Below are 27926 nucleotides of genomic sequence, written 5' to 3'. Positions count from 1 at the left end.
AAGCTGCGCAGCTCAGTGTACTTCACAAAAAAAGATAATGTTTTTATTGCAGAAAGTACAGAGAAATAGTTGGTCAAGGAAATTTGTGTACTGCAATTCTTTTTAAGCTTCAAACCATTTATAATAGAACGTTTACTAAGGATGCAGAAATGTATATCTGCATGGAGTTTTCAGGTTCTCCTTGTGTCTGCGAGGGTTTCCTTCGGGTACTTCGGTTTCATCCCACAACCCAAAAACATGCAGTGAGGTTGATTGGCTTCTCCCAAAACAAAATAAATTGACCTTAGACTACATTGATGATATATGACTATGGTAGGGACATTAGATTGTGAGCCCCTTTGAGGGACAGTTAGTGACACGACTATGGACTTTGTACAGCACTGCGTAATATGATGGCGCTATATAAACACTGTGTAATAATAATAACTGCTTCTCTTTCATGAGTCAGAACCTTGCAGGCAGCATTGGGATTAATGTTTGCATCATGCTGATTGTATATTTACAAAGAATGCTAATACACTGAAAGGTGATACGAATTTCTCACACAATATTGACCTGTGCTGTTATTGCAGAGGCACAAGTCTACGAGGTTGGGCAGATCCAGGGAAAGTGAGTTTGTTGCTGTGTATAAAAGACAGCCCTTTGCCACATTTTCAGCAGCCAGTTAAGCATTCCCAAGGGGGATTTTGAACCCCAAGGTGTCTGCATTTTTCTCTGTGACTATGTGGGGTCCCATTGCTTTTAATTTTGTTCTTGTTCCAGCCCTGGCTGCAGTCTGTTTTATTCTGTTCTCCGTATACATCCTCTACATGCATAAGAAATATGACCACATTCCTGGACCCCCAAGAGACAGGTAAGAAAATCGCATATCATGTACATTAAGTGAAGGAAACTACATTCTAACATGTTAATATCCAAAAGTTGCTTTTGACTTATGTGTTGCTTACAATAACTGATGAGTCTGATGAGGGTCCTTGTTTAGGTTCTTCCTGGTATTGGGTGACAACTGTTTCCCAAATGATCCCCTGCATTGTCACCTGGTCACATTTACCCCTGGTGGTCCCCAGATAAGGAGGGTCTATCAGTAACAATTTAAACCCAATCAGTAAAATCTTATAAAAGCTTTAATAATGTTTTAATAACTTTGAGTAATGCCAATCCTTTTAAATCTGAGTCTTTCTGTAAACTATTGATCCTGTGGGAGTTCATCAATGTTGTTTTGCAAAAAAACATTTTTATTTGAAAGTAAATTGCATTTGGTGATTCACTTAGTTTACATCTTCTTTAAAGGTAAACATTGTTATTTTAATTAAATTCTGTACTAAGAAAATACACTCTGCCGTCGCATTAACAGAAAAAATTTGCATTTTTAGCTTTATCTTTGGACATTATCCCACAATACTGAAGCTAATGAGAAAAAATGAGCTTATGTTTGATTTGTTCTTGGAGTGGTAAGTCATATAATAATTTATATTACATTATATAATAGGAATAGGAGGGGGGGAGGAATCAACCATGGGATCTGCTAAACAGATTGTGGAGTTCTATGAGTCCATTAAAGCCAATCTGTGTAGAGTTGGCTGGTGGTTTTCACTAATTTTGGCTGAATACTATAAGGGAGAAAAGTGGCTGCAAAATCCCTGAGTAATATAGGATGGACACCCCTAAAAATTGTAAAAGAGTGTGTTCCTTTTTTCCCACCCCTAAAAGAAAACTCCATGACCCATGATTCCTTGCATTGTGTGTCACCGATGAGGGTGGTTACGTTTGTAGCTTCAGCTCTCTACAGCACAATGGGGTGGCTACAAATGAAGACATTCTAAATGGAGCATGAATTGTATCCACAGGCATTAGGAGTATGCAACTTTCTGCAGAGGATAGAAGGGATTTATGGGGTGTGAGGGGGTTACCCTCAGGATCGCCTTTACTAGGGTCAAAGGACACTTGTCTGGTTCATCCAACTCAGATCACACACCGATGTATCAGCTTTAAGCTGGCTTGCAGCCAGGTTTATTGAAGGTTGCAGATAAAATAACAAAACAGCAAAAGAAAACCTTGCCTGTCCGACACTTACTATACATCAAGACATCCCTGTCTATCAGCTGGAGGACTTCTCCCTGTCAGCTCAAAACCAAGCTTTCAGCAACCTTCTACTCACTTTTGAGCTCACTCACGCAGACCGACTTTCTGAGTATCTCAGCCGAGCTCCCTCACAGACCGACTGTCTGTGTCTCTCCAAACAGAGCTCTCTCACACAGCCCACCTGGCTGTGTCTCCAAATAGAGCTACACTGACACAAACCCCTGTCTGTGTCTCTCCAAGCCAAGCTACACTGACACAAACCCTTGTCTGTGTCTCTCAAAGCCAAGCTCCTGACTGAGCTCCTGGCTCTATGTTATATCCCCACCCTTAGTGCTTCTTCATTCATTATCTCACAGGTGGAAGTCTTCCACCTGCTACTTCACACAGGAGAGGAATCTTGGGCAAATATACCTCACATAAAAGAGGAATCCTGGGCAAATATATCTCCCTTCCACCTCCAATCCTGCCTTGGTGTCACAGGGGGCATATATTAAAGGGGCTGTATCCTTAAGCACCAATCACTAAAAAAACTCAGTGGACTCCTTAAGAATGGTATAGACAAAAGAGCTTGCCTATCTAGTACAAACAGGACCAGATTAAGGCTATTTTCTCAGTGATGTTCCTATGCAGCTCCTGGGAGCTGGCACTTTGCCAGCCATTTAGCCACCCACACCACTGTGCTGATACATAAAGAACCAGCATATGCACATTTTACAGCAGGCAGTACTGAATGGCTTGCTGTCACCCCCATTCTCTATTGGCTGCTGTGGGTGAGACGCTTCATGTAGCATCACCTAACTATTCACTTCAGGGGTTTAGGGAGTGCTAACCGCACCACAACCTTACTGAACATGCCAATCTGAACATACACTAATGTAAAAGCAGAAGCGGGATCCACCTCGGACACTGGAGGAGGTGAGACCCTGCCGTAGTCAATGACCTACCATTTGTACAAACTGGCAGAGAGGCTTGGTTGTTAATTTGTAATTTCTTTGTTTGTGTATCTATGTTTGGGTCCTGGCTGTGCAAAGGACTGACCTTTGGACCGCATAAAATGCCAGGTCCAGTAAACTTGGACTATGCAATTGCATATTAAATGTTATTTCCCTATAACCCTTTATTCTTTTGAAATAGTTGCAAATAAAATGCTCAACATTTTAAAAACCTCTGCCTTGTAAATACCTTCATCATGCATTATATCCAAAACATAGTTGCAAGAGGGTCAAATTCCAGAACAATTTTGTAAGTTCTAAGCCATAGGTCTCAACTATCAGAACAAATTGTGCTCTACTTTTGTTGTATTTTACACGTTCACAGGCCCAGCTAAAGTTTGCCCACACATGGATACAAAATCATCTTGGGAGAGGGAGGTTTGCTTTGGCAAGGAAAAAGTTCCAGTTGACTTTTTTTGTCTTGCTCTATGTGCAAATTGGGCAATGGTGTGAAAGCAGTATTTGTCTGATGCAGCTTGGAAAAGTCTATGAAAGACATATGATCATACTTTAAATAGTTTTTTACCTCTGTCCCCACTACAAGAAATTTTTTAAAGAAAAGAGGACCGCTGTCATTTATTATGGAGGAGAATGCAATAGGGTGCCACCTGCTCATGGTCCCCATTCCCTCTCCATAGAATTTAACAGCACGGTGTGCACAGCTCTTGTTTGTTCTACTGTCACAGGAAACCATTATCCCAGTTGCATAAATCTAAGTCTTAAGCTGGGTACACACTTCCAATAGTTATCGTTAGACAAACAATTACGACCGATCAACGATTATGCACCATTTTATTTGAACAATCGTCTTGTGCAAAATTATGTACATGCTGTAATGAAAGGATAGTTCAAATATAATCCACCAATAGTGTACACACACTAGATACAATCATTTGAACGATGCAGGGAGTGACATGTAAAGGAGAAAGTATATTGCAGAAACATGCACGATCACTGAACGACCGTTCACATGATAGATAGTGAACGATCGTTGGCCAATCAGATCCGCCGTGACTGTCATTCATTTCGAATGACAATCCTTGTTCTTTGGCGTCCTTGGTCACCTTTTTTGTGAACGATTTTCAGCCAATCCGTCGTTCGTTTCCAACGATAATTATTGGAAGTGTGTACACAGCTTTACTGTCCAGCAAGTCTGACTGCTGACATTATCGTATTAATTGCCTTGCCCAAATTGGAGCATTAGGTATCAGCATAGAGCAGGAATGGGGAGCAAAGTAATTTTAACTTCTCTTGTATTGTCATTCAGACAAAAAAAAAAACAAGTCAGACAAAACCCTGGCAGAATAAACTTTTGCTTTTACCCAGAGTTTAGCTGTAAAGTCAGCAAGATTTTATTGATCTGCATTTGAGATGTGTTCTAAACCCACAAGAAACAAGAGGAACAAGAGGAAAACGTACCCAAAATCAAGTGAGTGTATAAGATAAAGTGGTGTCACACAAGAGGCCAGGTGCTCAGTATGGCGGGGGATCTTTCTCACAGTTCTTGTTTCAATCATTCTGATGAGCAAAAAGTGTATCTGTATTTATATTTTACCTTTCTTTTTTAGGGTCCAAAAACATGGCCCTATTATACGGATAAATTTTTTGCACAGGGTGACGGTTTTAGTTGTCAGCCCAGAAGCAGTGAAGGTAAGATTATCTCCATCTCTTTTCTCTACAACATGGCAAATACCGAAACAACTGACTGGGGACGACTGTTGGCATCTCCTATAATAAAAAGATTCAGCTGGGGGCCTCCTGCTCCTTCTTCCTCCATCCACTTTCCCTGAAGCTGAATAGCATTGTGTGTACATCACTTATTGCTTCTAGTTTCTCCAGAAATGAAATTTGACATCTATACACAGCCTAACTCTAAATTCACACAGCTATAATGCATTTCGGGGATAAACTCTTGACGCTGGCAAGTTAAGGGTAGGTAAGCTCTTGCTGGCAATGATAACTATGGTTATTATTGTCTTTTATTCTGTGCCAACATATGGGGGTGATCATAAATACAGTACACTGAACAGAAAGTATGTTACTGTCAGGATCACCAGGTCACAAAAAGAACATAAGGACTGCCAGACTAAATATATTAAAATTGTAGTTCTTGAACCTAAATAGCCTTTAAAGCTTTAATAGAATCACATTAAAGTACTGTACATGCTATGGATTTACACAGACAGGTGCTTATATAGGACACAAAAGGTTGGTTAGAATGGACATATGTTTTGGGGTTGAGTAGCTGAGTCCTCCTTGGTGACATACTGGCACATTACAGAGAATGCAAATATAAAGGTAGGTCAAGGGACCTCACAAGGGACTCCAATGCAGCCATGTCCACATCAGCTATGCCTGCTGACCATTATAACATCATTATGGAGTCAATAAATGTACTGAGTTCCATTTTTGATTTTGTCCAGGAATTTCTGATGTCTCCAAAATACACAAAGGGTTGGTTTTACAGCCGTATGTTCAACATGTTTGGTGTTCGGTATGTATTACATCCTCAAGGATATTGCATGTAGATCATATTGGGGTAAATACAATACAGAAGGGCAGACAGCTGTCACAGTCTTTGTCACCATTATAATATCTGTCCATATGACCAATTTTTGTAACTCCAGTTGATGTCTCTGGTTCTGCAAAAGTTACACTGATATTTATGAGCAATAATAATGATCTGCATTTACTTTCCCATCATACACCAGGTTCATGGGAAAAGGCTTACTTACAGATCGGGATTATGATCACTGGCACAAACAGAGAAGAATTATGGACCCAGCATTCAATAGAACGTAAGTAAGAATAGTTTTTGGACATTGAAACGCAGGGGGTAATGGAGACCGGGTGTTTAAAACAACTTCTTACAAATAGCTCAACACAGACATTTAATACATGGAGTTGTTTAACTTGCCAAAGGATTTTCATTTCTGTTCATTCAGTTCTGAGATTTACAGAGTATTGTCTGGCAGGATAGGAAATCTGATCTAATAGGTGGGAGAGAGTAGGACACAATAATAACCAAAAAAGCAGTGTGTCCATGTAACCTGGAATGTATTGATCACACAGATACCTGACTGGAATGATGGGGCCCTTCAATGAGAAAGCGGAGTATCTACTGGAGAAACTTGAATTAAAGGCTGATGGAAAAACTGAGGTTGGAATGCGTGAGCTGCTGTGCAGAGTCACTCTGGATGTCATCTCAAAGGTACTTTTAGCAAACAGATTTAGGTTTACTCATATTGTAAGGTAACCACACATATCATGAACATATCATGACTGGACTAGATTTGTTGTGACAACTGCAGCATCCAGGAATTTAGCATTTGATCAGATTGTCAAAAAAAGTTTGAAAAAAAGGGAGCATCCATAGTGGAACTGCTTGTCAAAATGAGAGAACACATTGGTGGGCATCTATCATGCCACATGGCCATACAATCATACACAAATCAGGCTGTTTGTTAAAATTTAAAGTCTATGCGACAATTTTCGGGTCCCTTTGCCTCCTCTGCAGTTACAAATCCAGATTCTGAATTGGTCTGACATCACATTGTCTTTTCTGCACCAAAATGACAATCAGCATTTTCTGCCCCCACTGGACTACAGAGTTCAATATGTGCCCCATCTTTCTTTATGTGCTTGATTTACAATGCTGCGTCCTTGTCTGCTCACACACTCCATGTATAGGGAAAGGGATCCTTGGAGTTCTAGAGGTAAGTCTACATCAATAGAAACCCCATAACTTTTACAGTTTTACAAATATAGTGATAGCTTTAAAAGGCATAATAAAAGCTGTGTAACATATATGCTCTGGAGCAGCCATTCTCAATCAGGAATCCTCCAAAGTTTGAACTGTAGCTGATTGACCTCCTATTTGATGATTCCTGCACAGTTCTAAACCAAAACCACTTGGCAGAGCCAGCTGCATGATTCTAATGATGCCATGGTTAACTTGGATATCTTGGTTTCAGCAGAGGTTCCCTGAGACCTGAAATTATTCTATGGGTTCTTTCTGAGAACCCAGAGAAAGGTTGAGAAAAGCTGGTCTAGAGAGTCAGAGGGAGGTTTAATGTGCATAATGCCTGACTACACATTAATTCATTTTTTTCTAGGTAGCCTTTGGGATGGACCTGAATTCCATAGATGATGACCAGACTCCGTTTCCTCGGGCCATATCCCTTGTTATGAGAGGATTAGTGGAAATGAGAAATCCTTTTATGAAGGTGAGGAACTTGATTGATGAGTCTTGCAATCTGTCTTAGAATATGGGCCCCTAGATGGATAGATAGATAGATAGATAGATAGATAGATAGATAGATAGATAGATAGATAGATAGATAGAAAGATGCCCTCAGCCTATTCTTTTTATGGGGGTGGTATGATCCTTCTAAACTTACTTATATTTGGAACTCATACAGAGCTATACTCAGTTCATAATGCTGCTCTATTCTACAGTATGCAATGCCATTTACTAATGCCTATAGGTTATGTTTTGTTTCTATAAGTTTTAGGTGACTCCATTAAAGAGAAGGTGGGCATTGTAACCTGAATTTTTTTTTTTATTTACCAGTCTTGGGTGTATCAAAAACTTAGCTCAGATTTGGGACACCAACTTGCCGTGTAATACATTTTCATCTACTGTAAAATCCTTAATATTTGATGTTTCAAACTGTATGCTGTTATTTCTAGTTTTCATGGAAAAAGCAAAAATATATCAAGGATACTCAAGAAAGCGTCAGACTACTAAGGACAACAGGAAGAGAATGTATTGAAAGGCGTAGAAAGGCAATTGAAGATGGAGAGGATGTTCCGGTGGATATACTCACAAAGATCCTCAAAGGAGCAGGTAGGTTCAAAGAGCTCACAGGTATTACAATACATTCCAGTTCTGGAAGGCCAGGCAAACAATTTTAATATTTCTCTAACAGCGTATGGGCTTACCAAACCATAGCCTCTACAAAGAGTTAGAAAATCATTATATGTATATAATAATCCAAGCCCATATGTGGCCCTTGAGAATTAGAGTTGGACAACTGTGACTTAAGAAACAAGATCATCTATACACAAAGGCATTCATGCCCCCTTCTCATTCCATAATAATGTCATGGCCCAATAATCAAAATAAACAGGCCTCACCTGCTTAGAAAAAGAATTAGGCAAATGACTAATACTGTTGATACTTTTTTTAAAAAAGACTTCTCTCTCTTCACAGCCCAGGAGGATGAGTATGATATGGAGGATTTACTGGATAATTTTGTCACTTTCTTCATTGCAGGTTTGTCACCAAAAATAAAGTGAAATTATTTTCCTGAACAGATAGAATAAGACACCAGAACACAAGGCTAGTATTATCAGCTTTGTTTTCTGATCTATAATGATATATATTATTATTATTATTATTATTATTATTATTATTAATAATATTATTAATCCCAATGTAGGTTCAGTGTAAATGTACACACATATATGTAAAAGTGTACATAGATGTATAGAAAGTTCAGACATATTAAAACCAATTTAAATATACTATAAGTGCACAGCTTGTATGAAATGATCTGCACAGATTATAGATCAGCATAAACATAGGGGCCAATCCCCCACATATGACCCAATCCAAAGAAAGGTGTGTGCAGAGATATGTCTAATTCAAGGATTTATATAGCGCCAACATATTATGCAGCGTGTACATTAAATAGGGGTTACAAATGACAGAGGAATACAGATAGTGACACAGGAAGATATTGATAGTGTAAGTAAAATATGCTGATAGAAAAGGTATACAATGTATTAATGAAACTTACACTGACAGTTGAGAACAAGTGCCTACAATTTAATGTACCTACTATAGTCTATGCCAATTTGGAAGCACCCCACCACTACTTTTTTTGTGATGCTGAAACCCCGTGGCTTGAAAAATGCTATTTTCTTACTAAAAAAATCATCAACAGTAATTTGTACACAAAAAGTCGTCCCTCACCAGAAAAAAAAAACACTTAACTCGACACAGTCTCCAATGCTTCACCATGCCTTCCAGCCAGAGCTGGGAAATTAAAATCTGGCAAGAATGCATTTCAGCTCCTCCCAAGTAATCCATTCCTATGGGATTTTTAGATTTCAGGGGGTGTGAACTCTTTGTGTACAAATGTCTTTTTTGAACCATTTGTATTGGTGGAATCCCAAGTAATCCATTCCTATGGGATTTTTAGATTTCAGGGGGTGTGAACTCTTTGTGTACAAATGTCTTTTTTGAACCATTTGTATTGGTGGAATAATAGGCTGCTGGAAAATAGGACCTTGTGTTGGCCATAAAAAGGTGCAAAATGTGCTATTGCACCAGGGCCCCTGACCCTCTTCAGCTAAAAAGGGGCCCCCACAAGGGTCACAAGAGAATTTAGCAGGGGGACCTAAGTCATTTTTGCACAGGAGCCCACTGTTGGCAATGTCTCCCAATGTTTGATTCCCAGGCATGGGGGATTATGTGACCTTCACTATGTGACAGTGCCCAATCATATTTCCTTGAATACAAATTTTTCTCACACTTCTTTGGAATAACTTAGGTCATGACAATGACTGTGGCCGTGATCTAGCAAAAGTGGAGCCATGCAATGAAGGGTAAACATGTACATCCTATAATAACCTACTAGATTTTATCTTTTAACTCCAGCCAATTGGATTGCCTATCATTAGCAACTTTCTGCAGTTTCAATTGCTTAGTTTTTTGGGTTTTTGATGCTTTTGTGGTTATTTGATGTGGCTTCTTAAACAGATCTTTTCCTTTCCAGGGCAAGAGACAACAGCCAACCAGTTAGCATTTACAGGAATAGAACTGGCACGGAACCCGGACATTCTGAAAAAGTAAGGCACATAATATGATTATAATGCTTTGCGGAATTATAATTTTTTTAACACATAAAACTATTCCTTAGGGAAAAAAGTATATATTATGTATTTTTATTCCTGACTTTTTCTGCACTGTATCCAACTATGATTACATATTTACTATTGAACCAACACAAACATCAGCTTAGGTGAAATAAACAAGCATTTAAAAAACAGCACATTTGTTAAATTTTTTACTAATTAAACAACAAATCCGGTTAACCTTTCAGGGCCCAGGAAGAAGTGGATGAAGTTTTAGGTTCCAGAAGAGACCTTGAATATGATGATCTTGGAAAACTACAATATTTGTCCCAGGTATAGTGTACAGTGCAATATATAGTGTACAAGTCTGCAAGTCAAGAAAACTTTCTTCAGGCTCCTTTGAACCAGTGATCAGGCTGCAACTTTGCAGCAAGACACAAGGCGAGAGCAGCCAATCTTTTTACGATTTTCAAATACACAACCAAGGACTGCACACGCACCAGGATATAAAGTGGAATTCAAATTAACTAATAAACAATTGATAACAGGCAGGTTGATTTTTGCAGGTAATGTATCTTCTGCAAAAAAAAAAATAAACCTAAACCCTCCTGATCACATTTATTGAATTGTACTTACCTCTGTCGCAGACACCAGCATCTTCACCTGATCCTTTTTTTATTTCCAGATCATCTTCAGCCATCCTGAATGGCCATGCCAGAAGGATACACCGGAGTTTCTTATTCCCAGCAGCTGGGGGTATGCTGAAGAATTTGGCATCATCCACTCAGCTGTGTATGGGTAGTTCAATGTACATTGAAGGAAAGAGTAGAAACAGGTAGGGAAATATGTTTTATTTCAGAAGGAACATTGCCTGTCCTTTCTGCAATAAAGAACATGCTTGATTGCATTTTTCCTATTTATTGTGGAACTATAGTTCCATAATTAAAAGGTGCAAGCAAGCAGGATTTCATTGCACAATGCATGGGCAAAGTCTGCAATATTACATACTTACCTGGCTGTCCACAATCTTTTTTAAAGTAGACTGAGCTGTGCGTAGCTTAGTGAATAGTGCTGGGATATCCCCTGGGTCTGCAAGGAATGAATGCTGAATACTGATTTCCCCTGCATGAGAATGCAGGTGGGAAAGGTGGGAAAAGTTTCTTCCTCCTGAAATTCGCTTCCAGAAGCACCTTTGGCAAAGCCCATGTGTCTAGTGCCATGGCAAAGTGACCAGCATCTAGGAATTTTAAGGCCTCCTATAAGCATCCCACTAACATTTTATATGATTATTTCATGTAATCATTCCTTCTACACAGTCTTAGTTACAATGGACACAATGGTCCTGATTTATTAAAGCTCTCCAAAGCAGGAGAGGATAAACTTTCATCAGTGAAGCTGTGTGATCAAGCAAAGCTGGAATAAATCTGGTCCAGGCTTGAAAACATTTGCTAATGAATAGCAGATGATTTATAAGAAATCCATTCCAGGTTTGCTGGATCGCCCAGCTTCACTGCTGAAAGTGTATCTTCTCCAGCCTTGGAGATCTTTTATAAATCAGGCCCAATGGATAAAGCAAAAGTGTACAAGATGTGATATAGCACAAATGTACAAACTGATATTGCTGTTATTGCTGCATACATAACCATATCTGAATTACTGTTTGGAATAAATATACAATTCTAGGTGTTAAAGGAGAGCTTAAGGCTCTACTCCACTGCTCCAGGTACATCACGTGTAGTAGATAAGGAAACTGTTATAGAAGGTCTGAGAATTCCTGCTGGAACAACCCTGATGGTAAGAGCCAAACCACTACCATACCCACTAACCGAAGCCATGTTTAAATGTCTACATAAAGTATTAAACATACTTGGAAAAATTATATTTGACATTTTTTTGTGTAAATATTGGATTGTGATTGGTGACTCCAGAATTTGGAGGCCTCAAAATGTGTGGTATTAGGTTTTCATTGATTGAGCAAGACGAAAGAAATGTTTTTACTAGACAGGAAATAAGGGAACTTTTAAGATTGGGACAAATAAAGTAATACTCTTCAGTTTTATCCAAAAGGAACCAATAGGAGAAGTTTGTTTTTAGGGCTTACAAGATTTTGCAGCCCCTGTTATGACATCACAAGAGCTAAGAAGAGGAAATACATGGTTAAGAAGAATAAAACCATACCAAAGGATACTGCACAGGGGGAGAAGGAGGAGGTTTGAGGGTATTTATACCATGCTGACCAGAGTTCAGTTTAAAGTATTGTTCTAGAATAACTACACACCAAAAAAATATGAAATGTCACACTTTCTGAAACAAATTAAGGAATAATTAGATGAAAGGAACCAATATATTCTAATGTTTTTTGCACAGTTCAACTCATACATTATGGGAAGGATGGAGCAATTTTACCCAGATCCCCTTGTCTTCAACCCAGATCGATTCCACCCTGATGCTCCCAAGTAAGTGTTGTTTCTGGTGCAATACAATAGTGTGCCAATAAAAAGATACACATATCCAGCATATCAGACATTAATACTATACAAAGGTTTCCATTTATCATTGTTGCCTGATGCAAGGGTTTACAAAAGATAAAACGGCCTTCTAGCTCTTTAGAGCAACTTGGTGAGTAAAATATTTCCTCTATCCCTATCTAGTGTCAGATACTAGCAAAAGGTCCGACTGTAAAATGGACAGTTGTTTGACGTTTTTCAGTTTTTCAGCTAAAACATTTGGGTAATTTTATTTATTCCATACAGGCCATATTTTTCCTATTTCCCGTTTTCTCTTGGGCCACGCTCTTGCATTGGACAAGTCTTTGCACAGGTAGGTTAATTCAGTTTATTACATATCAAGATGGCAAACAATGTGGGGTTAGTATTAGTGAGTGAGGGGTGCTGTTGGATAAACCTGTGACTGAGCTCATTACTGCTAAACAAAAAAAATCTGTTTTTTAAATAACAACTAAGGATCCTTATATTTATAGGGTCCAGTCCAATAGAATTTGAGTACAAAGTCACTTAATGGGTCAGTCCACCCAAATTTGGTTTTAAATAGTTGGAAAAGGCTGGTGTGCTATAGTGCAACTGCACCTTGTATTGTAGTGCCCCCCTACCCAATTCCTCTATTATGATGCTGGTCTGGTCGGGGGAGATTTGAACCGGGACTGTGTAATCTAGATCTTTGTGGATTTACAGGTGTGCATATGACTGGGAGAAGGGGGCTATACTTTAAACCATGTGACACATTTTATTTGAATCTTGAACACTCTATTGTGCCCATTATGAGTGGTTCCTATTCTTCTTGCTGGATTTTTAATTTCGTATTTACAATATATGATATATGTATTATGGTGATTGTAACAAAATGGGATAAAACCCATAAAGGGGCATATGAATACCTAAAACACCCAGGTGGACAGCAACAGAATCTCACATTATAGAAAGGAGACCACTCTAGGGGCTGCATGGTGTGTAACAGCAATGGTGATATTGGGTGAAATAAACTTTAAAACTTGTTTCTCGCTTTACAGATGGAAGCAAAGGTGATAATGGCTAAGCTTCTGCAGAGGTTCAAGTTTGAGCTGGTGGAAGGGCAAAGCTTCAAAATTTATGACACAGCCTCTCTGCGACCCATGGGTGGGGTAATATGTAGACTTATGCCCCGAACAAACTCTAGAACCATAAAGAAATAGGGTTTTATGGATATTTGTTATGTAATGACTATATGATAGTAACTAACATAACATGCCGATGTACTAATGAGATAATGTACAAAGAGTAGTAGGTATTGTCAACTAAAGATGCATAGACAAGTATATATATATTTAAATATATAGAATTTATTTCCTGAAAGGAAAAACACATAGACGGCAGGGCTTAATAGTATGGCTTATAATCTACCAGTAACCAAAAGTTCAATTTACAAAACCAGTCCAACAAGATGTGAAATTGAGATCCATAACCACTGCTTCAGACCTATCATTCCTAACCTTATGACCTTGATTGCCCCCACATTACCTTCTGAATCCTGATACCTCCTGTATCCTAAACACCTAACACTTATACCCTTTTCTCTGCATCTAAAACTCCGTACAGCTTAATACATCTCCTTTAAGACAAGCAGTTTTGCTGGATCCTTGGCCAAAGTGATGGATCAGAGAGATCAGTAGGGCTTGGTAAGTCCTATTTGCCCATCTGATGCATAGGCTATGCTAGTCACTGCTGTCAAAATACAAAACTCATGTGCTGCGTCCCCAGTCATGTGACAAAAACAAGTCAAATGACTTAATTTGGCTGCCGACAAGTATTACTCCTAGTAATATACTTGAGGTTCAGGGGTAGACCATGTGCCCAAAGGTTCATGACCAAAAAATTATTTTGGGACCTTCATGTACCTGCAGCCCTAGAACAAACTTTTATTCTATAGAGATATAAATTAGTTTATGAATTACTTCCCAAGTTCTTTAAACTCTCTCATGGTTCATTATATGCAACTAGTTTCAGTAATACCTTTCTGCCACTTGATTTCTTTCTTATTAAAAGCCACCCAATGAGGTCTAGAAGATTCCCCACCAGGGAATATTTCGAAGAATGTCACTCTCAATAAATAGACCCGATTGTAATTTTCCCGTAAGACTGAGAAGATCATGCAGATGCAGAAGACACTATCTATAGAATTGTAAGACGTAATATGCAAAAATCAAATTTATTTTTATTTTCTAGAAATGCACAAATATATCAAATATCTTATGTTATAAATATCTCTTGCAGAAATGATAAAACATACATTTTTCTTCTGTAAATTATTACACATAAAGGATGCTTTTTGTTGAAGAATGATGGTGAAATATTTATGGCATGTTATGGCAGGCAGATATACTTGTAATCGGTCATTTCACAGATCGTATCAAAATTTTATGTATTCTTAAAGAGACATCTAAATGAAAAAAATAAAACTACAGGAAGGACCCACAAAAATTTCTGTTCCTGTGTGTTACTTTAAGGCACAACTTCGTATTGTTTTTTCTGCATGTGGTAGGTAGGCAACTCATGAAGAGAAGAGACTCTTCTGGATTTATTCTCAAATAGATTACTAGAAACAGTGGAAATACCTATATACAAAATAATCATTTTAAACTTTTTTATTGCTTGAAAAAAATATCATGTTAATCACATGGTGCGTCTTGTCAGGGATCGTCGTTGCCTTGTGCGGAGCTTTATTCTGCAGGTCACCCCATTCAGCGGCTGCAATGTTCCAGTACCTGTCAATTTACAATTCTGTCCTTCTACTAGCTGAAAATCAAACTTTCGTAAAAGTTTAGCTAGTATCACTGTCATCTTTATCTACAAAAAAGAAAGATGTCATCTTGGATTAAATAGTATGTCAAGAAAAAAAAAGAAGAAAACGAAGCTTATACATTTAAACTCTACATTTCCCAACATTTAGACAATTAAAAATGTACAAAAACACTGCTGATCTCCCAGAATCCCAGTGTTCTTATAATTTTCTGTTTGTCCTGACAACACAGTTCCTCTGCTGTACTACTGACGTTGTCAGACCTGGCTACTTGACTACAAGACTTTACCAATATTCTGCCCAAGAGGATTGTGCCAGTCGGCATAGCTAGAATCAAGCTTGGGCACTTGCATGCGCGTGTGTATGTTCACGAAACATGTGTGCACACCTCTAAAAGTGAGCACTCTTGCCATCTTGGGCTCCCTATCCAGGTAACTGACATCCTCTCCACCCCACTCTACATGCATACATGAATTTAATTTCTTAGCAAATTATGTTCCTGCCTTGACTTACTAGAACCATATTTTATATGGGGAAAAGGCTACTGGGTGATGTTTTTGTGGGTACATGCCCATATCATATATCAATATAAATTGAATTCCTAACTGCATCTGCAAAAATTTGCAGGCCTGGTAATGATATCACAGGAGGTAAAAAAAAACTATGGTTACATACTCATGATATAATAAAAAATGCTGTGATGCACTGGAGAAGCAGGGAAAAGCTAATGCGACATTTGGGTAATATTATGATATGCATTTTAATATTGTGATACACAGGGAAAGCCTTAACATTTGCTGGGGTGAACGCCGTCTTGTCAATTAATATAATTGAATAACTATTTAAAAGAAAGATCTTTTGATACGCAGTGTCTGAACGTCCATTTACCCTTTGTCAGTATTCTATAATACCAAGAATCACTGATTAAGAGCCCATATCTTAATTCATGTAAATTAAAAGGGGATGATTAGGATAATACACTCACAAACATACAGTATATATAACCTCATACATACTCAAAATTAAAAAAAATATATATTATATTGTGTAGGGCAGATATTCTTTATTGTAGTATGCCATGTATTTAAAGTTTTAAAAATGAACCGAGCCTTTCTTACCTGTGCAAAAAGTTTTCCAATACAGGCTCGAGGTCCCAAAGAAAATGGAAAATATGATAAATATGGCCTGTGAAAAGAACACATATACAGAGATATACGATGATACTAATATAAATGTAGTTCTTCATATAGGGGACACCATTATTGACCTCTATTTAGGAATGCTAGTTTGTTGAATGTTTGTGGCTTCAGTATATTGGGTCACTAACCTGGAGCAAGCATACGCATTCCAAAGTCAAAGATTCCAGGTTTGCTGGATCACCCAGGTCCACTGATGACAGTGAATCATCTCCAGCCTTGGAGAGCTTTAATAAATCAGACCCCATGCCACTGAAAGTACTGAAGCCAATGAAAAAGCATAATAGTTAGGCAACAAGTATTTCCAGGGTTCAGCAATGGCAGCCAGCATATTCCCTCAAAAGAGAATACTGTTGGTGAGGAGTAAACAGTGTGTTTTTGGGGTCTGGGCATCATTTGAGGCCAGCATAATATTAGCACAGAACAGGAAACTTACTCTGCTGCATCAGGATGAAACCGATCAGGTTTGAAGACAAGGGGGTCCTCGAAAAATTGCTCCATCCTCCCCATGACATATGAATTGAACTGCAATAGGAAAAATTCAGTGTTTGGCATTCCTCCAAAAACATACAGATTATCCTTGCTAAATTTATGAAACATACCATCACAACAGCATGGGCAGGAATCTTAACATCATGAAGGACTATTTCTTCATCCACCATCCGTGATGTTCCAGGTGCCGGTGGGTATAATCTCAAAGTCTCATTTAGGACCTAAAATGTAAACATATTCTTCAATTAGCTATGGACTAAGATCCCACTGGTGTATATTTATTGATCAGGAAGAGAAAAGGAATGACAAGTTAGGAAGGATACAGAGTTAAAAAATTTAATTATTATTTCACAGGTGTTAGGTGATGCTTTTTAAAATTAGCTTTAAACTGGGTATGTGATTTTTCATTTTCAGGGGGGGTGGGAGATTGGTGCGCAGGTTTGCTTTAAAGGCAAATCAGCTATCTGGCTGACTCTTCCTTTTTTAGATGAGATCATTAGACCAATGCTTCTAAATTTCACCATGTGACACTCTCTAAATGCAGATAGCAAAAACAATTTTACTCCTTATACTTCAATTTTGTCCTTATATATCTATATAGGTAGTACCCGGGTTACATACAAGATAGGGACTGTAGGTTTGTTCTTAAGTTGAATTTGTATGTAAGTCAGAACAGGTACATTATTTAAATATATTCAATAATAATGCATAATGTCTTTCTAATCGTTGGAGTCAGAAGAAAGGATTCAACAAGGCGCAGTTAGTGTAATTTACTCCAGATTAAGGGCATCCTATTGGATTACTTCGGCCAGGGGTGTCAAACTCAAATACACAGAGGGCCAAAATTAAAAACATAGACAAAGTTGCGGGCCAACCTTGAAATTTATTGAAAAAATTATGGAAATTTTTCCTTCTCATTAGATATAAACCCTTTTTATATGAAAACAAAGAGATTTTGTTTCACATTTAATCTGGAACAAGTTTATATTAGAGAAAGACATAAAAAATAAAAACATTTTTTAATTATATTTTTAAAAAAATCTTATTCCTCTTTCTCTATTTGTAGCGTTCTGAGTTACATTTCAATGGTAACTGTTTTGCACAGGCTAAAAACAATAATAATACAAAATATTCTTTTATGAAAATCCAACCTTTCAAGTCCATGCCTTGGAGTAGCAAGGAAAAGTACAGCTGAGGGGAGTGCCGGAAACGCCAGACGTGGCCAATGCGGAGCTATATCTTATGAGTGGCCCCCTGCTGAAACTCCCTCTGCTTTGAAATAGCACCGCTACTAAAATTCTCAGCATTATTTGCGTCTATAAATCAGTCTAATGGCGGGCCACGCATAGGCAGAGAGGCTGCTGGTCTATAGACGCGAGTGATGCCAGGAATTGTAGTAGCAGCGCTATTTCAATGCAGTGGCGGGCCAGCTGCAGTTCATATTTAGGATTCCTTTGGGGGCCAAAAAAAGGACGTTGGGGGCCCTGAGATTTGGCCCCTGAGTTTGACACCCCTGACTTAGGCAGTGCTGATTGGCAATGGCTAGTAGGATTCTCATCAGTGACAAAGGGTTACATCTGTAATGACTAAGCTGACGCATTGATGCAGTAAATTTACTGTAGGCCCTACATAGTTGTCACTCCACTGGAGAAAGATGAGAGAACTAATTGGATCACATAGTTTTTTTTTATTATTAGGAAAGAAGGATATTCAGAAAGTGTGATGTTTCACATTTTGTTAAAGGAATATACTAAAGCTTTTTTTATATTCTGGGTATAGATATACTTCAACCAAAGACCATGCGGTGATATTCACATGCATCTGATATACCATACTAAACAGTCAAATCATAAGATGTTTAAATCTGTAATTCATTTAAGTCATTTTGCAACATTAAACATAAATAAATGCAGCATAAAACCACATGTGTATTTATTGTAATAAAAGTTGTTCATACTCTACCTGTGAGAAATATTGCAGTTTTGTAAGATCTTCAAATTCAATGTCAGTTTTTGAACCAATGACTTCATCTACTTCCACCTGGGTCCTGCAATTTTAAAAGACTTACAACATTCCTATGTCTATTCCACTTTTTGTATTAAATAATCTGTTATTTATATAAATTTTTGTAACAATGCAAAAACCAATGTATTTCTATTTGATTGTTTTATTATGGCTATTTACTTTGAATATAGATATAAGAATAACAAATACTAGATATAAAGTCTAAAAACTGTGCACTGTGGCAGATATCACCCCTTGAATTTAATTATCTATCCACTAAAATCTAACAACAGAAGCTTGCTGATAGGATAAAAAGCATAGTTTTGGCTCCCATAGACAGCTTCTGCTACTTATGCAGGGGGTAGGTAGGGACTAGGCAAGAGCCTCTGGCATTCTCCTGAAATTTTCCTTGAACTTCCAATGATTCCCCGAAATTTCGGTGAACCGATTTTGCGAAACCATCAGAAGAGGAAGTTAAAACAGGAGGATTTCCAGAGCTGCATTCAGCCTGGGAATCTCCCTGTTTGTGATCCCCAGGGCACTGAAAGTTAATTAACCTCTAGTGCCCCGGGGATCGCACACTCTTCTCAATGAATGCAGCCACAGCTGCAATCATTGAGAAGATGCCCAGCAAAGGAGAACCTCCTGACATTGTAATATAAGTATCTCTTACAAATCATACATTAGTTACAGATGCAAATGTATCATTTATAAGAGATACTTATATTACAATGTCAGGATGTTCTCTGCTGGCTGCATTCATTGAGAAGAGGGTGCAATCCCCGGGGCACTGGAGGTTAATTAACTTCTAGTGCCCGGGGATCGCAGAGGATTTCCAGGGCTCCATGATACAGCCCTGGAAATCCTCCTGTTCCGCAGGAGCTCGAGCTCTCGGTGAATCAGAAGGCCATTCTCGCTTATATTTTCAGTAAGCAAGAAAGACCAGATTTGCCGCAAGATCGAACTTTATATTCTCGCTCATCCCTAGTAGGGACTCAGCTATAGCAAAAAATAGTTTGGTCAGGAACTTGCCTATGCTTGAATGTCTGGATCGTAAAGCTAGCAAAACAGAACTACAAATCTTTTGGTTGAACACTTTACAAAGTAATTAGCATAGACAATAATTGATACAACATAAACCAAATATGAATGTGAAATGCAGTTCACATTTTTAAATACTTCAGATGTGTACAACTGTTTATCTATAGTGTCACTTTAACTTGAATAGAATAAATCATTATTGAGCTCTCATACTCACTTTTTTAGAATCGCAGGCTTTTGGGATAGTTCCATTACCGCAAAGGTGAGCAGATTGGCTGTTGTTTCTTGGCCTATAACACAAGTTTATCCATCGTACATCAGACTAATACATCCCCTATACCAGACCTCATGGGGTAAGTAAAATTAAATGTGTACCTCCAATTATCAGAGTGACAAAATTATCCACTAAACTCTCCAATTCTTGGTCATTTTCCAGATCTGCAATGACATAAATGATGGGCCATATTTATCAAATCAATCAAATATTCAATACAGTTAAATGTTCCTAGAAATGTGTTTTAAATCCCATTGATTGGTTCACAATCAGTCAATTTGTATCGAAAGAAAGAGAGAGAGAGGTGCATCACAATAAATGTGAGCAGCACAGTGGCCTTTGCAGCACTGGGTCCCTGGTTCGAATCTTAGCCAGGACACTATCTGCATGGAGTTTGTAGGTTCTCCCCATGTTTGTGTGGGTTTCCTCTGGGTACTCTGGTATATTAGGTTATGTTATTTGGCTACCTCCCAAAATTGGCCTTAGACTGTATTATTGACATATGACTATGATGGATTGTAGATTGTGAGCTCCGTTGAGGGACAGCTAGTGACATGAATATGGACTTTGTAAAATGCTGCATAATATGTCAGCGCTATATAAATACGGTGTAATAATGATAAATTAGAATATCATCGAAAAATTTATTTATTTCAGTAACTCCATTAAAAAAGTGAAACTCATACTACCAAGTTAGTCATTCTTGCAAAAGGAGCCCAGACCAAGTATTGAAAGTGTACATGGACATACTTTTCAGTAGGCCAACATTTCTGTATTAAAAATAACTTTTTTATTGGTCTTCTAATTTTCCGAAACAATAGGCCTGATTTATTAAAGCTCACCAAGGCTGGAGAAGATGAAATGGATTTCTTTAAAGTAATTTGCTAGCAAATTATTATTATTAATATTATATAGTATTTATATAGTGCCATCATATTATGCAGTGCTGTACAAAGTCCATAGTTGTGTCACTAACTGTGCCTCAAAAGGGCTCACAATCTAATGTCCCTATTATAGTCATATGTCATTAATGTAGTCTAAGGTTAATTTTTTTAGGGGAAAGCCAATTAACTTAACTGCATGTTTTTGGGATGTGGGAGGAAACCCATGCAGACATGGGGAGAACCTGCAAATTCCACGCAGATAGTGTCCTGGGTGGGATTTGACCCCTAAGCCACGTGCTGCCCCCGCAAATGTTTTCAATCCTGGACCAGATCCATCCCAGGTTTGCTGGATCACCCAGCTTCACTGATGAAAGTGTATCTTCTCCAGCCTTGGTGAGCTTTAATAAATCAGGCCCACTGAATTTTTGGGTTTTCATTACCTGTAGGCCACAATCAGCAAAATAGAAATAAATAAATGCAATCTTTATATAAGCATGAACACCAGTGTAATGTGCCATGGGGATATTCTTATAATGTGTCCCTAATGCAGATATAGACAACAATGCAAACCCACCAGGCATTTCAGCCCTTTCCCATTCTACACAAAATACAAAAAAAAAGACTTTGGCTTGTTTGGACCTTAATCATGTTTTTCTTGTTTGGGCAAACTTTGCATTTGGAAATTTACTAGTGATCAGTAGGACCATCAATATTTCTTTTACACCTTCTTCAAAAATATGCAACATTTTGTTTTTCAAAGGGTCATTTGAATTGATAAATGAGCCAATTTAGGTATACCCTAATCACCATGATGGCCCATGTTAATTGAACCCACCATAAAAAAGTATGCCCTCCATACACATAAAGGTTCTAAGGTAATCTTCAGAAACAAACAGAATGCAGAACCCAGAATATGAGTGTACCTGCTGTGCGGAGCATTTGTGTCAATACATCCTCAGGAGTCTCCTCCCGCTGTATTCGTGCCTTCTGTCTATTTTCAATACATTCTCTGGCCGTGTCACGCAGCAACCTGACACTTCTTTGGATCTTCCTAATAAGCTTCTGCTTCCATGGTATATACTTTAAAAATAGGAAAAAAGGAAATTGTTTTATTTCTTTAACAATAATTCCAAAGATATTTACATAAAGCTGATACAGATATATAAGGTACAAATTACTTACTTACCCACCATTCCATATCCCCCTCCTATTGTGTGATACTTCCCCCACCTCCTAGATTGTAAGCTCTTCAGGGCAAGGTCCTCTCCTCCTCCTGTGTCACTGTCTGTATCTGTCTGTCGTTTACAATCCCTATTTAATGTACAGTGCTGTGTAATATGTTGGTGCTATATAAATATGGTTTATTATTATCATTAGTAATATTATTATTATTAATAATAATATTAATAATAATAATAAAAATGATTAAAAATAATGAAGCTCTGGTTTACAAACCTTTGCTAGTGGATTCATGGTTTCCGTCAGGCCCATCATTGCCAGGGAAATAGCCTGTGGAAATGGGCTGTGTTCATCCTGAAGGGTTTTCAACTCCAATCCAAAAGCTGCCTGGAATATACATGTAAATTTTGTTTCTGTGAAGAAGGACAAAAACACCATAAACCCGCCAGAATCTTTTATTTAGCCCCTTAGACGAACATGTGATTAACGCCAAGCTCCAAAGAGTTTTAATTTGGAGAAATGGGGAATAGGTATATCTTCTGCCAAATATATACTGCTTTTTGGGAACCAATTAGGGTGTATAATTTTTTTTATTTCAGTTCTGATGTCTGTTCTCCAATCACCACTTCATACAAAACAAATAAAAAAACTATTGCTTGCAGTTGAGGTTCACATTTTCTTTTGCATTTCTGTAAGGTATGGGAAATGCTTAGTTCCAATCTGCCATGTTACCATATTATCCATGTTTATTGTATATTTATCTGGTCCTTTAAAAAATATGTATTGCCCTTCATGCTCTGAGCCAATCAAGCCAAGTGCTATTCCAATTTAGGATCATGTGACAAGCCTTTTTTCTAATAATGGAGCTCTCTATTACAGAAAAATCTGTAGGCTCCACACGGCAGCCTTTATTTTAGGAATGCAATAGTTTTTGCAAACTTATCAAAATAAAATGACTATAACTAAATTGAAATGACTACACTGTTTATTATTAAAAGATGAGTTAACATGGTTGCAATGAATACAGCTTATCTGTTAAGGGGCCTGCATTATGAATATGTATTCTGATCACAATATTATCAAGATATATAATGGCCATCTACCGGTAGTTATAGCGGCTTTCTTTTATAGTCTAATGAGACTGCAAGTAGACAATGTAAGTGTATTGGGTGTATAGGTACCTTGGCAAGGCTATCCAGTGTGACTCTGCTCAGTATATCATGCATTTCCACCTGGCACGTTCCATCTGCTTTTTCTGTAAGCATGTTCACCAGCTCCTCAGCCTTCTCATTGAAGGCCCCCATCAATCCCATCAGATAGCTGAAATAAAAAGAAATGAAGAACCCTATCATCTGCTGCAACCAACAGAAAAAAATGGTAACCTATAAATCACATCACACTTTATTAGATACATTCTTATTCTACATCAGTGCCTTACTAGGTGGTGAAGAATGGATTTGGATGTTTTTAAACCTTTTAATACCAGAGTTCATTAAATCGTAGATGTCCAGACCAATTTCAGCAGTGTCGATATGTTTCAGTTAACTTGACTATAATTCAGTAACTTATTTCTACACCTAAATCATTTTACTTTAAGGAAACATAAGGCTTTTTATTAGGCACACAGCTGGCATATTTGTTTGCATCAAGTGATCTTGGGATCACCATGGTTAGCTGTCATGGAAGTGACATGGTCAGGAGCTGAATTGGTTAGTTCCTGACAGTTAGATGTGGAGCACACAGAAATGTTAATAAATGTTGATGGAAAGTACAGAAGTCAAGCAATTGGAAGGACAGAATATATCACAGTTTATTGTCATGCTTTGGGACTACCGACCTATTGATTACCAACTAGAAAAATGGTAAAAAATTTAAGAGAACTGCTCATGATCTACAGTTTGCCATTGGTTTCCATTTTCTATCCTGACAGGGTCAAAGGTGTTAAAAGAAACAAAGGAACGGGAATTTGACATTCTTTCAATTCAGAAATCTAAGAACAGAATAGATCAAATGGCCTCAGGCTGCCATGAAATATTACTTTAATATACCATGTGTTTTAGATAGTATATTATAAAAGACTAAGATTAGATAGTTGAAAATGATCTGTAAATCTTGGAGGTTTCTCTTACTTTTCACTGAATGCTGGTTCCATGAGCCGCCTCTGTTTTTCCCAGTGCTCATTATCTTGGTCTGTGACAAGACCATTTCCCATGAACCTGGAAAAAAAGCCAAGGACAATATATGAAAAATATGGAAGATGTATGGCAGGACATTGAATGCCACTGGCTTAAAAATGTATGTCATGGAAGAGGAGATCTAAATCCACAGGCCATCAAAGGAACATGGTGACGTAACATGAACAATATTATATACCTTCTGTGTTTCTATGATTAGGAAAAGGGCCTTTTTTTCAAAAATATTTAGGGGCAAACCACCCCCCACTCCTCTTCAAACCCACTCCTGATGAGCAGGAAAGCCCCGTTCGTATCTAGGAGTCGTACATATGTCGGACGTTCTTAACCCAGGGACTACCTGTAATAATAAACGGCATGCAACCTAGAGTGGAGCTTTAAGATCTGCATTAAGTTCTCCCAAACAGAAGCAGATGGGTGAATAAAGGACTAAGATGCTTGATACTTAACAAACACGTTTACCTTTAGGATTACTGTTTACAAGCAATGATTAAACAGTCATTGTGTGTTTGAGGCTTAACTTTGTAGCCAGACATACCTTTCACCAAACAGGTGACAAGCACGGTTATATTCTGCATCCTTCTTGTACTTGGAAGACATAAGAATTTCCTGTAATTTAAATCAATGTTTTGATCACAAAAATCATATAGCTCATAACCAAGTAGCAAATAAGTAAGTTAAAAAAAATTGTGGAGTCTCTCTAGTCTAGCTAAGAAATAGTCTTAAATTATGTTGTATGGAGACACCCCATAAGTACACTGTAACTGGGTAAATGTGAACCAGAAAAAAATGAATGCTGGGGACTGTCTGCTCAGGAACCCAGCGCTCAAGCTTGTGTAATTTGGAATGTGCATATAGTTTCTTCTCTACTAAACATGGCAGAGGGGGTCAAGAACAAGTCAAGAACTAACAATGGATGAGGGCTACCATTCAAGCATTGTGTTGATTTAAAAAGAAAAGGCCACTTTTGGGAGGGATCTTTCCTGCAATTTATTTTCTTACCTTTACAGACTCTGGGCTTGATAGTAGAATTTTCACATTATGTAACGTATTAATACGCACCACAGGACCATAAGTCTGTGCCCTGCAAAAAGAAAGTTAAGAGTATCAACTATAATATATTTAGTTCTTATGTTGCCCTTCTTCCAAAATTACTAAATCAGTTTTGCAATGGCATGGTCTCAGCAAAAAGAATTCTGACTGTTTGCCTTTGGTCAGGAAAAAGTTTTATTACTGAAAACCTAAATGGACATTACATGTATTAACAAAGAAATCCTTTAAACAACCTTGAATAAAATTATATACCACAAAGGGGATACTTTGCTTTAAAACATTGGTGTGTACTGAACTTGTTAAATAGACAATCTTGAATTAAAATGCATTAAAAGATTAGTTTGCACCAAGTAGTATTTGAAAAACGGTGTATTAGGATTGCATACAATGCATGAAAGGAGTGGCACACAGGATGAAGGTCACTATGCGCTAAATCATATACCAGCAGAATATTATACCTATTTTTTTTTTATACATGATGAATATATGCTCACCAACATACCAATGCAGAAACAGGTCATGTACTAGGCCGTTGTTTTCCAGACAATTGAGTATTGATAGTGTATGTCCGAATAGAAAACTAAAAATAAAAAAATATAAATAAAGCCTAAGTTCATGCATACATATCAGTAACACACATCTTGTCATAATGTGCAGCACATGTGCAGCACTGCCATTTAAAGAAGTATTTATTCTACGCATACTGCCCTTTCCATTATGTTGTCACAACTATTACAAACTGCCCTGGCTGCAATGACTAAACCCACTAAGACTAACCCATCTCAAAGAATGGCTCGTCTAACTTTTGCATGTTGCTGCCACCTTTGGAATACATTATTTCCAGGCTGCACCAAAGACAGCCAAGCAAACCTAAGGTGCAAGCAGAGACACTGGCACTGACCAGGATTCCAAAGTAGGAATCATGTGTGTAGGTTGGGGTCAAGTGAGGGGATTGATGTCATGTGGCTACGTAGGTTCGCAAGATGTCAGAAAAAAAGAAAGGCAGCATGATCTTTGCTCAATCCAAATAGCTGAAAATGAAAAGATAATTGGCAGACGGTAACAAATGCTGTCCATTTTGCTTTTAAATGTCCACCATTTAAATGCAAAGTTATTGTAACGTATGATCCACAATACTATAATCCAGCTTTAATAGATCAAAAACATATGAATCATAAGCAAGTTGCTTCAATTTGCCTTTTATTTGCTCAATTGCTTGTAAATAGTGTTGGCTGAATTTGTCTCTGTTTATTTCTCCGACAATTTGCCCAGATTAATCCCAATGTTGATTCCGTAGCCAAATTGAAATCCCATTGAAGTCAAAGGGGGGAAAATTCTAGTGCGTATGCAGAGTGTTAAACGTCAGCCAATGACAGGTATAGCATATGGGTCTGGTACAATGTGCAGAGCACCTGTCATTTCCCCAGCTACCAAATCCATTGCCAAATTTGAACTCTATAGAAGCCAATGGGGGAAAATTCACACTGCATGCGGAGCTAAACGTCAGCCAATGACAGGTATAGCATATGGGTCAGGTACAACATGCAACGTGCCTGTTATTGCCCTATTTGCCAAATCTGATTGTTGGACATTGGCAATGTTCGGCTTTATTCACTTTAGGATGAATTACTGATGTTTGGGTTGCATTTGACACAGAGAGAAGCCGGACACCATGACTGGGAAAGTTGTTTCTATCTGCTTGTGAGTTGCTTTTGCATTCACATTGACTTGTATAAAGAAACTACTCAGATCCAAAATCATTCCCATGTACATATACCCCAAAAACATATTAAAAAAATCTTACCTGTCCCTGGGGGGTCCGGGGATGTGGTCATACTTGCAGTGAATATAGTAGATGTATCCACAGTACAAGAGAAAACAGATGACAGCTACAGCAATGATAAGCGAAAAACTCCAAGCGATGAGCCCACAAAAATCCATTCTGTCTAAAGTCTCTTTGTTTGCCATATAGGCACCATTAATGCCTGCGTGTTCCAAAAACAATGTCCACTACCACATGCACGCTGCAGCTGCATAGATAAAGATAGTGAAATGAGTGACACATATCAGGGGAGGGCAAGGAGTTGCTCAGTCATTCCCTTAAGAAGGTTTTGCAGCTTTTACAGTCATTGTCACTGTTTTTTCAACAGCCTATTATTATTATTGTACAGGATTTATATAGCGCCAACATATTACGCAGCACTGTACATTAAATAGGGAGCTTAAAACAGCTTAACTGAAGTCATATTAGAACAAGCACTACAACCTTTTTTCAGCCCAAAAAAAAGGATATTGTTTTACCTTTGTCCAAGATTTTAGTTGCATACATTTGTATGCGCAGTTTTTTTGGGACGTACCATTAAGCATTTTTTAATAAAAAT

General features: G+C 37.9%; 2 protein-coding genes across 7 annotated transcripts; one reads left to right on the top strand and one right to left on the bottom strand.

Moving 5' to 3' along the window:
* Positions 1 to 5: 5 nt before the first annotated feature.
* LOC140342018 (cholesterol 24-hydroxylase-like) lies at positions 6 to 14911 on the top strand. 5 transcript variants are annotated; one of them, XM_072428013.1, is made up of 16 exons: positions 12 to 609; positions 763 to 853; positions 1374 to 1451; positions 4643 to 4724; positions 5498 to 5568; positions 5786 to 5872; positions 6147 to 6285; positions 7190 to 7300; positions 7767 to 7923; positions 8290 to 8352; positions 9860 to 9932; positions 10187 to 10271; positions 11622 to 11732; positions 12306 to 12394; positions 12692 to 12758; positions 13465 to 14911. In XM_072428013.1, exons 2-16 carry the CDS (start codon positions 810 to 812, stop codon positions 13624 to 13626), a joined length of 1419 nt encoding a protein of 472 aa, XP_072284114.1. In that variant the 5' UTR covers positions 12 to 609; positions 763 to 809; the 3' UTR covers positions 13627 to 14911. The 5 variants fall into 5 exon arrangements, with proteins under 5 accessions (XP_072284113.1, XP_072284116.1, XP_072284114.1 ...); XM_072428014.1 differs by having other exon boundaries at positions 463 to 526; XM_072428011.1 differs by having other exon boundaries at positions 12 to 853.
* On the bottom strand, positions 14625 to 27926 carry LOC140342016 (cholesterol 24-hydroxylase-like). 2 transcript variants are annotated; one of them, XM_072428007.1, is made up of 15 exons: positions 27350 to 27926; positions 26048 to 26125; positions 25495 to 25576; positions 25031 to 25080; positions 24430 to 24516; positions 23482 to 23620; positions 22577 to 22687; positions 22045 to 22201; positions 20339 to 20401; positions 20181 to 20253; positions 18881 to 18965; positions 17029 to 17139; positions 16863 to 16951; positions 16349 to 16415; positions 14625 to 15277 (listed from the first exon to the last, which is right to left on the bottom strand). In XM_072428007.1, the coding sequence occupies exons 1-15, from the start codon at positions 27511 to 27513 to the stop codon at positions 15104 to 15106; spliced, it is 1530 nt and encodes a 509-aa protein (XP_072284108.1). In that variant the 5' UTR covers positions 27514 to 27926; the 3' UTR covers positions 14625 to 15103. The 2 variants fall into 2 exon arrangements, with proteins under 2 accessions (XP_072284108.1, XP_072284107.1); XM_072428006.1 differs by having other exon boundaries at positions 25031 to 25101; positions 27350 to 27924.

Source organism: Pyxicephalus adspersus, chromosome 12, assembly GCF_032062135.1.
Source record: "Pyxicephalus adspersus chromosome 12, UCB_Pads_2.0, whole genome shotgun sequence".
NCBI lineage: Eukaryota > Metazoa > Chordata > Amphibia > Anura > Pyxicephalidae > Pyxicephalus > Pyxicephalus adspersus.
Note: the sequence above shows the minus strand (reverse complement) of the source record. Positions and strands in the feature narration are given on the sequence as shown.

Coding starts and splice junctions, on each gene's coding strand:
- LOC140342018 (XM_072428011.1), top strand. CDS start 723: ATGTGGGGTCCCATTGCTTTTAATTTTGTTCTTGTTCCAGCCCTGGCT. Junction 7,301..7,766: donor TGAGAAATCCTTTTATGAAG/GTGAGGAACTTG, acceptor TGTTATTTCTAG/TTTTCATGGAAAAAGCAAAA. Junction 12,395..12,691: donor TTCCACCCTGATGCTCCCAA/GTAAGTGTTGTT, acceptor TATTCCATACAG/GCCATATTTTTCCTATTTCC.
- LOC140342016 (XM_072428006.1), bottom strand. CDS start 27,513: ATGGCAAACAAAGAGACTTTAGACAGAATGGATTTTTGTGGGCTCATC. Junction 22,202..22,576: donor CCATGAATCCACTAGCAAAG/GTTTGTAAACCA, acceptor CTATTTTTAAAG/TATATACCATGGAAGCAGAA. Junction 16,952..17,028: donor CTGCCCATGCTGTTGTGATG/GTATGTTTCATA, acceptor TTCCTATTGCAG/TTCAATTCATATGTCATGGG.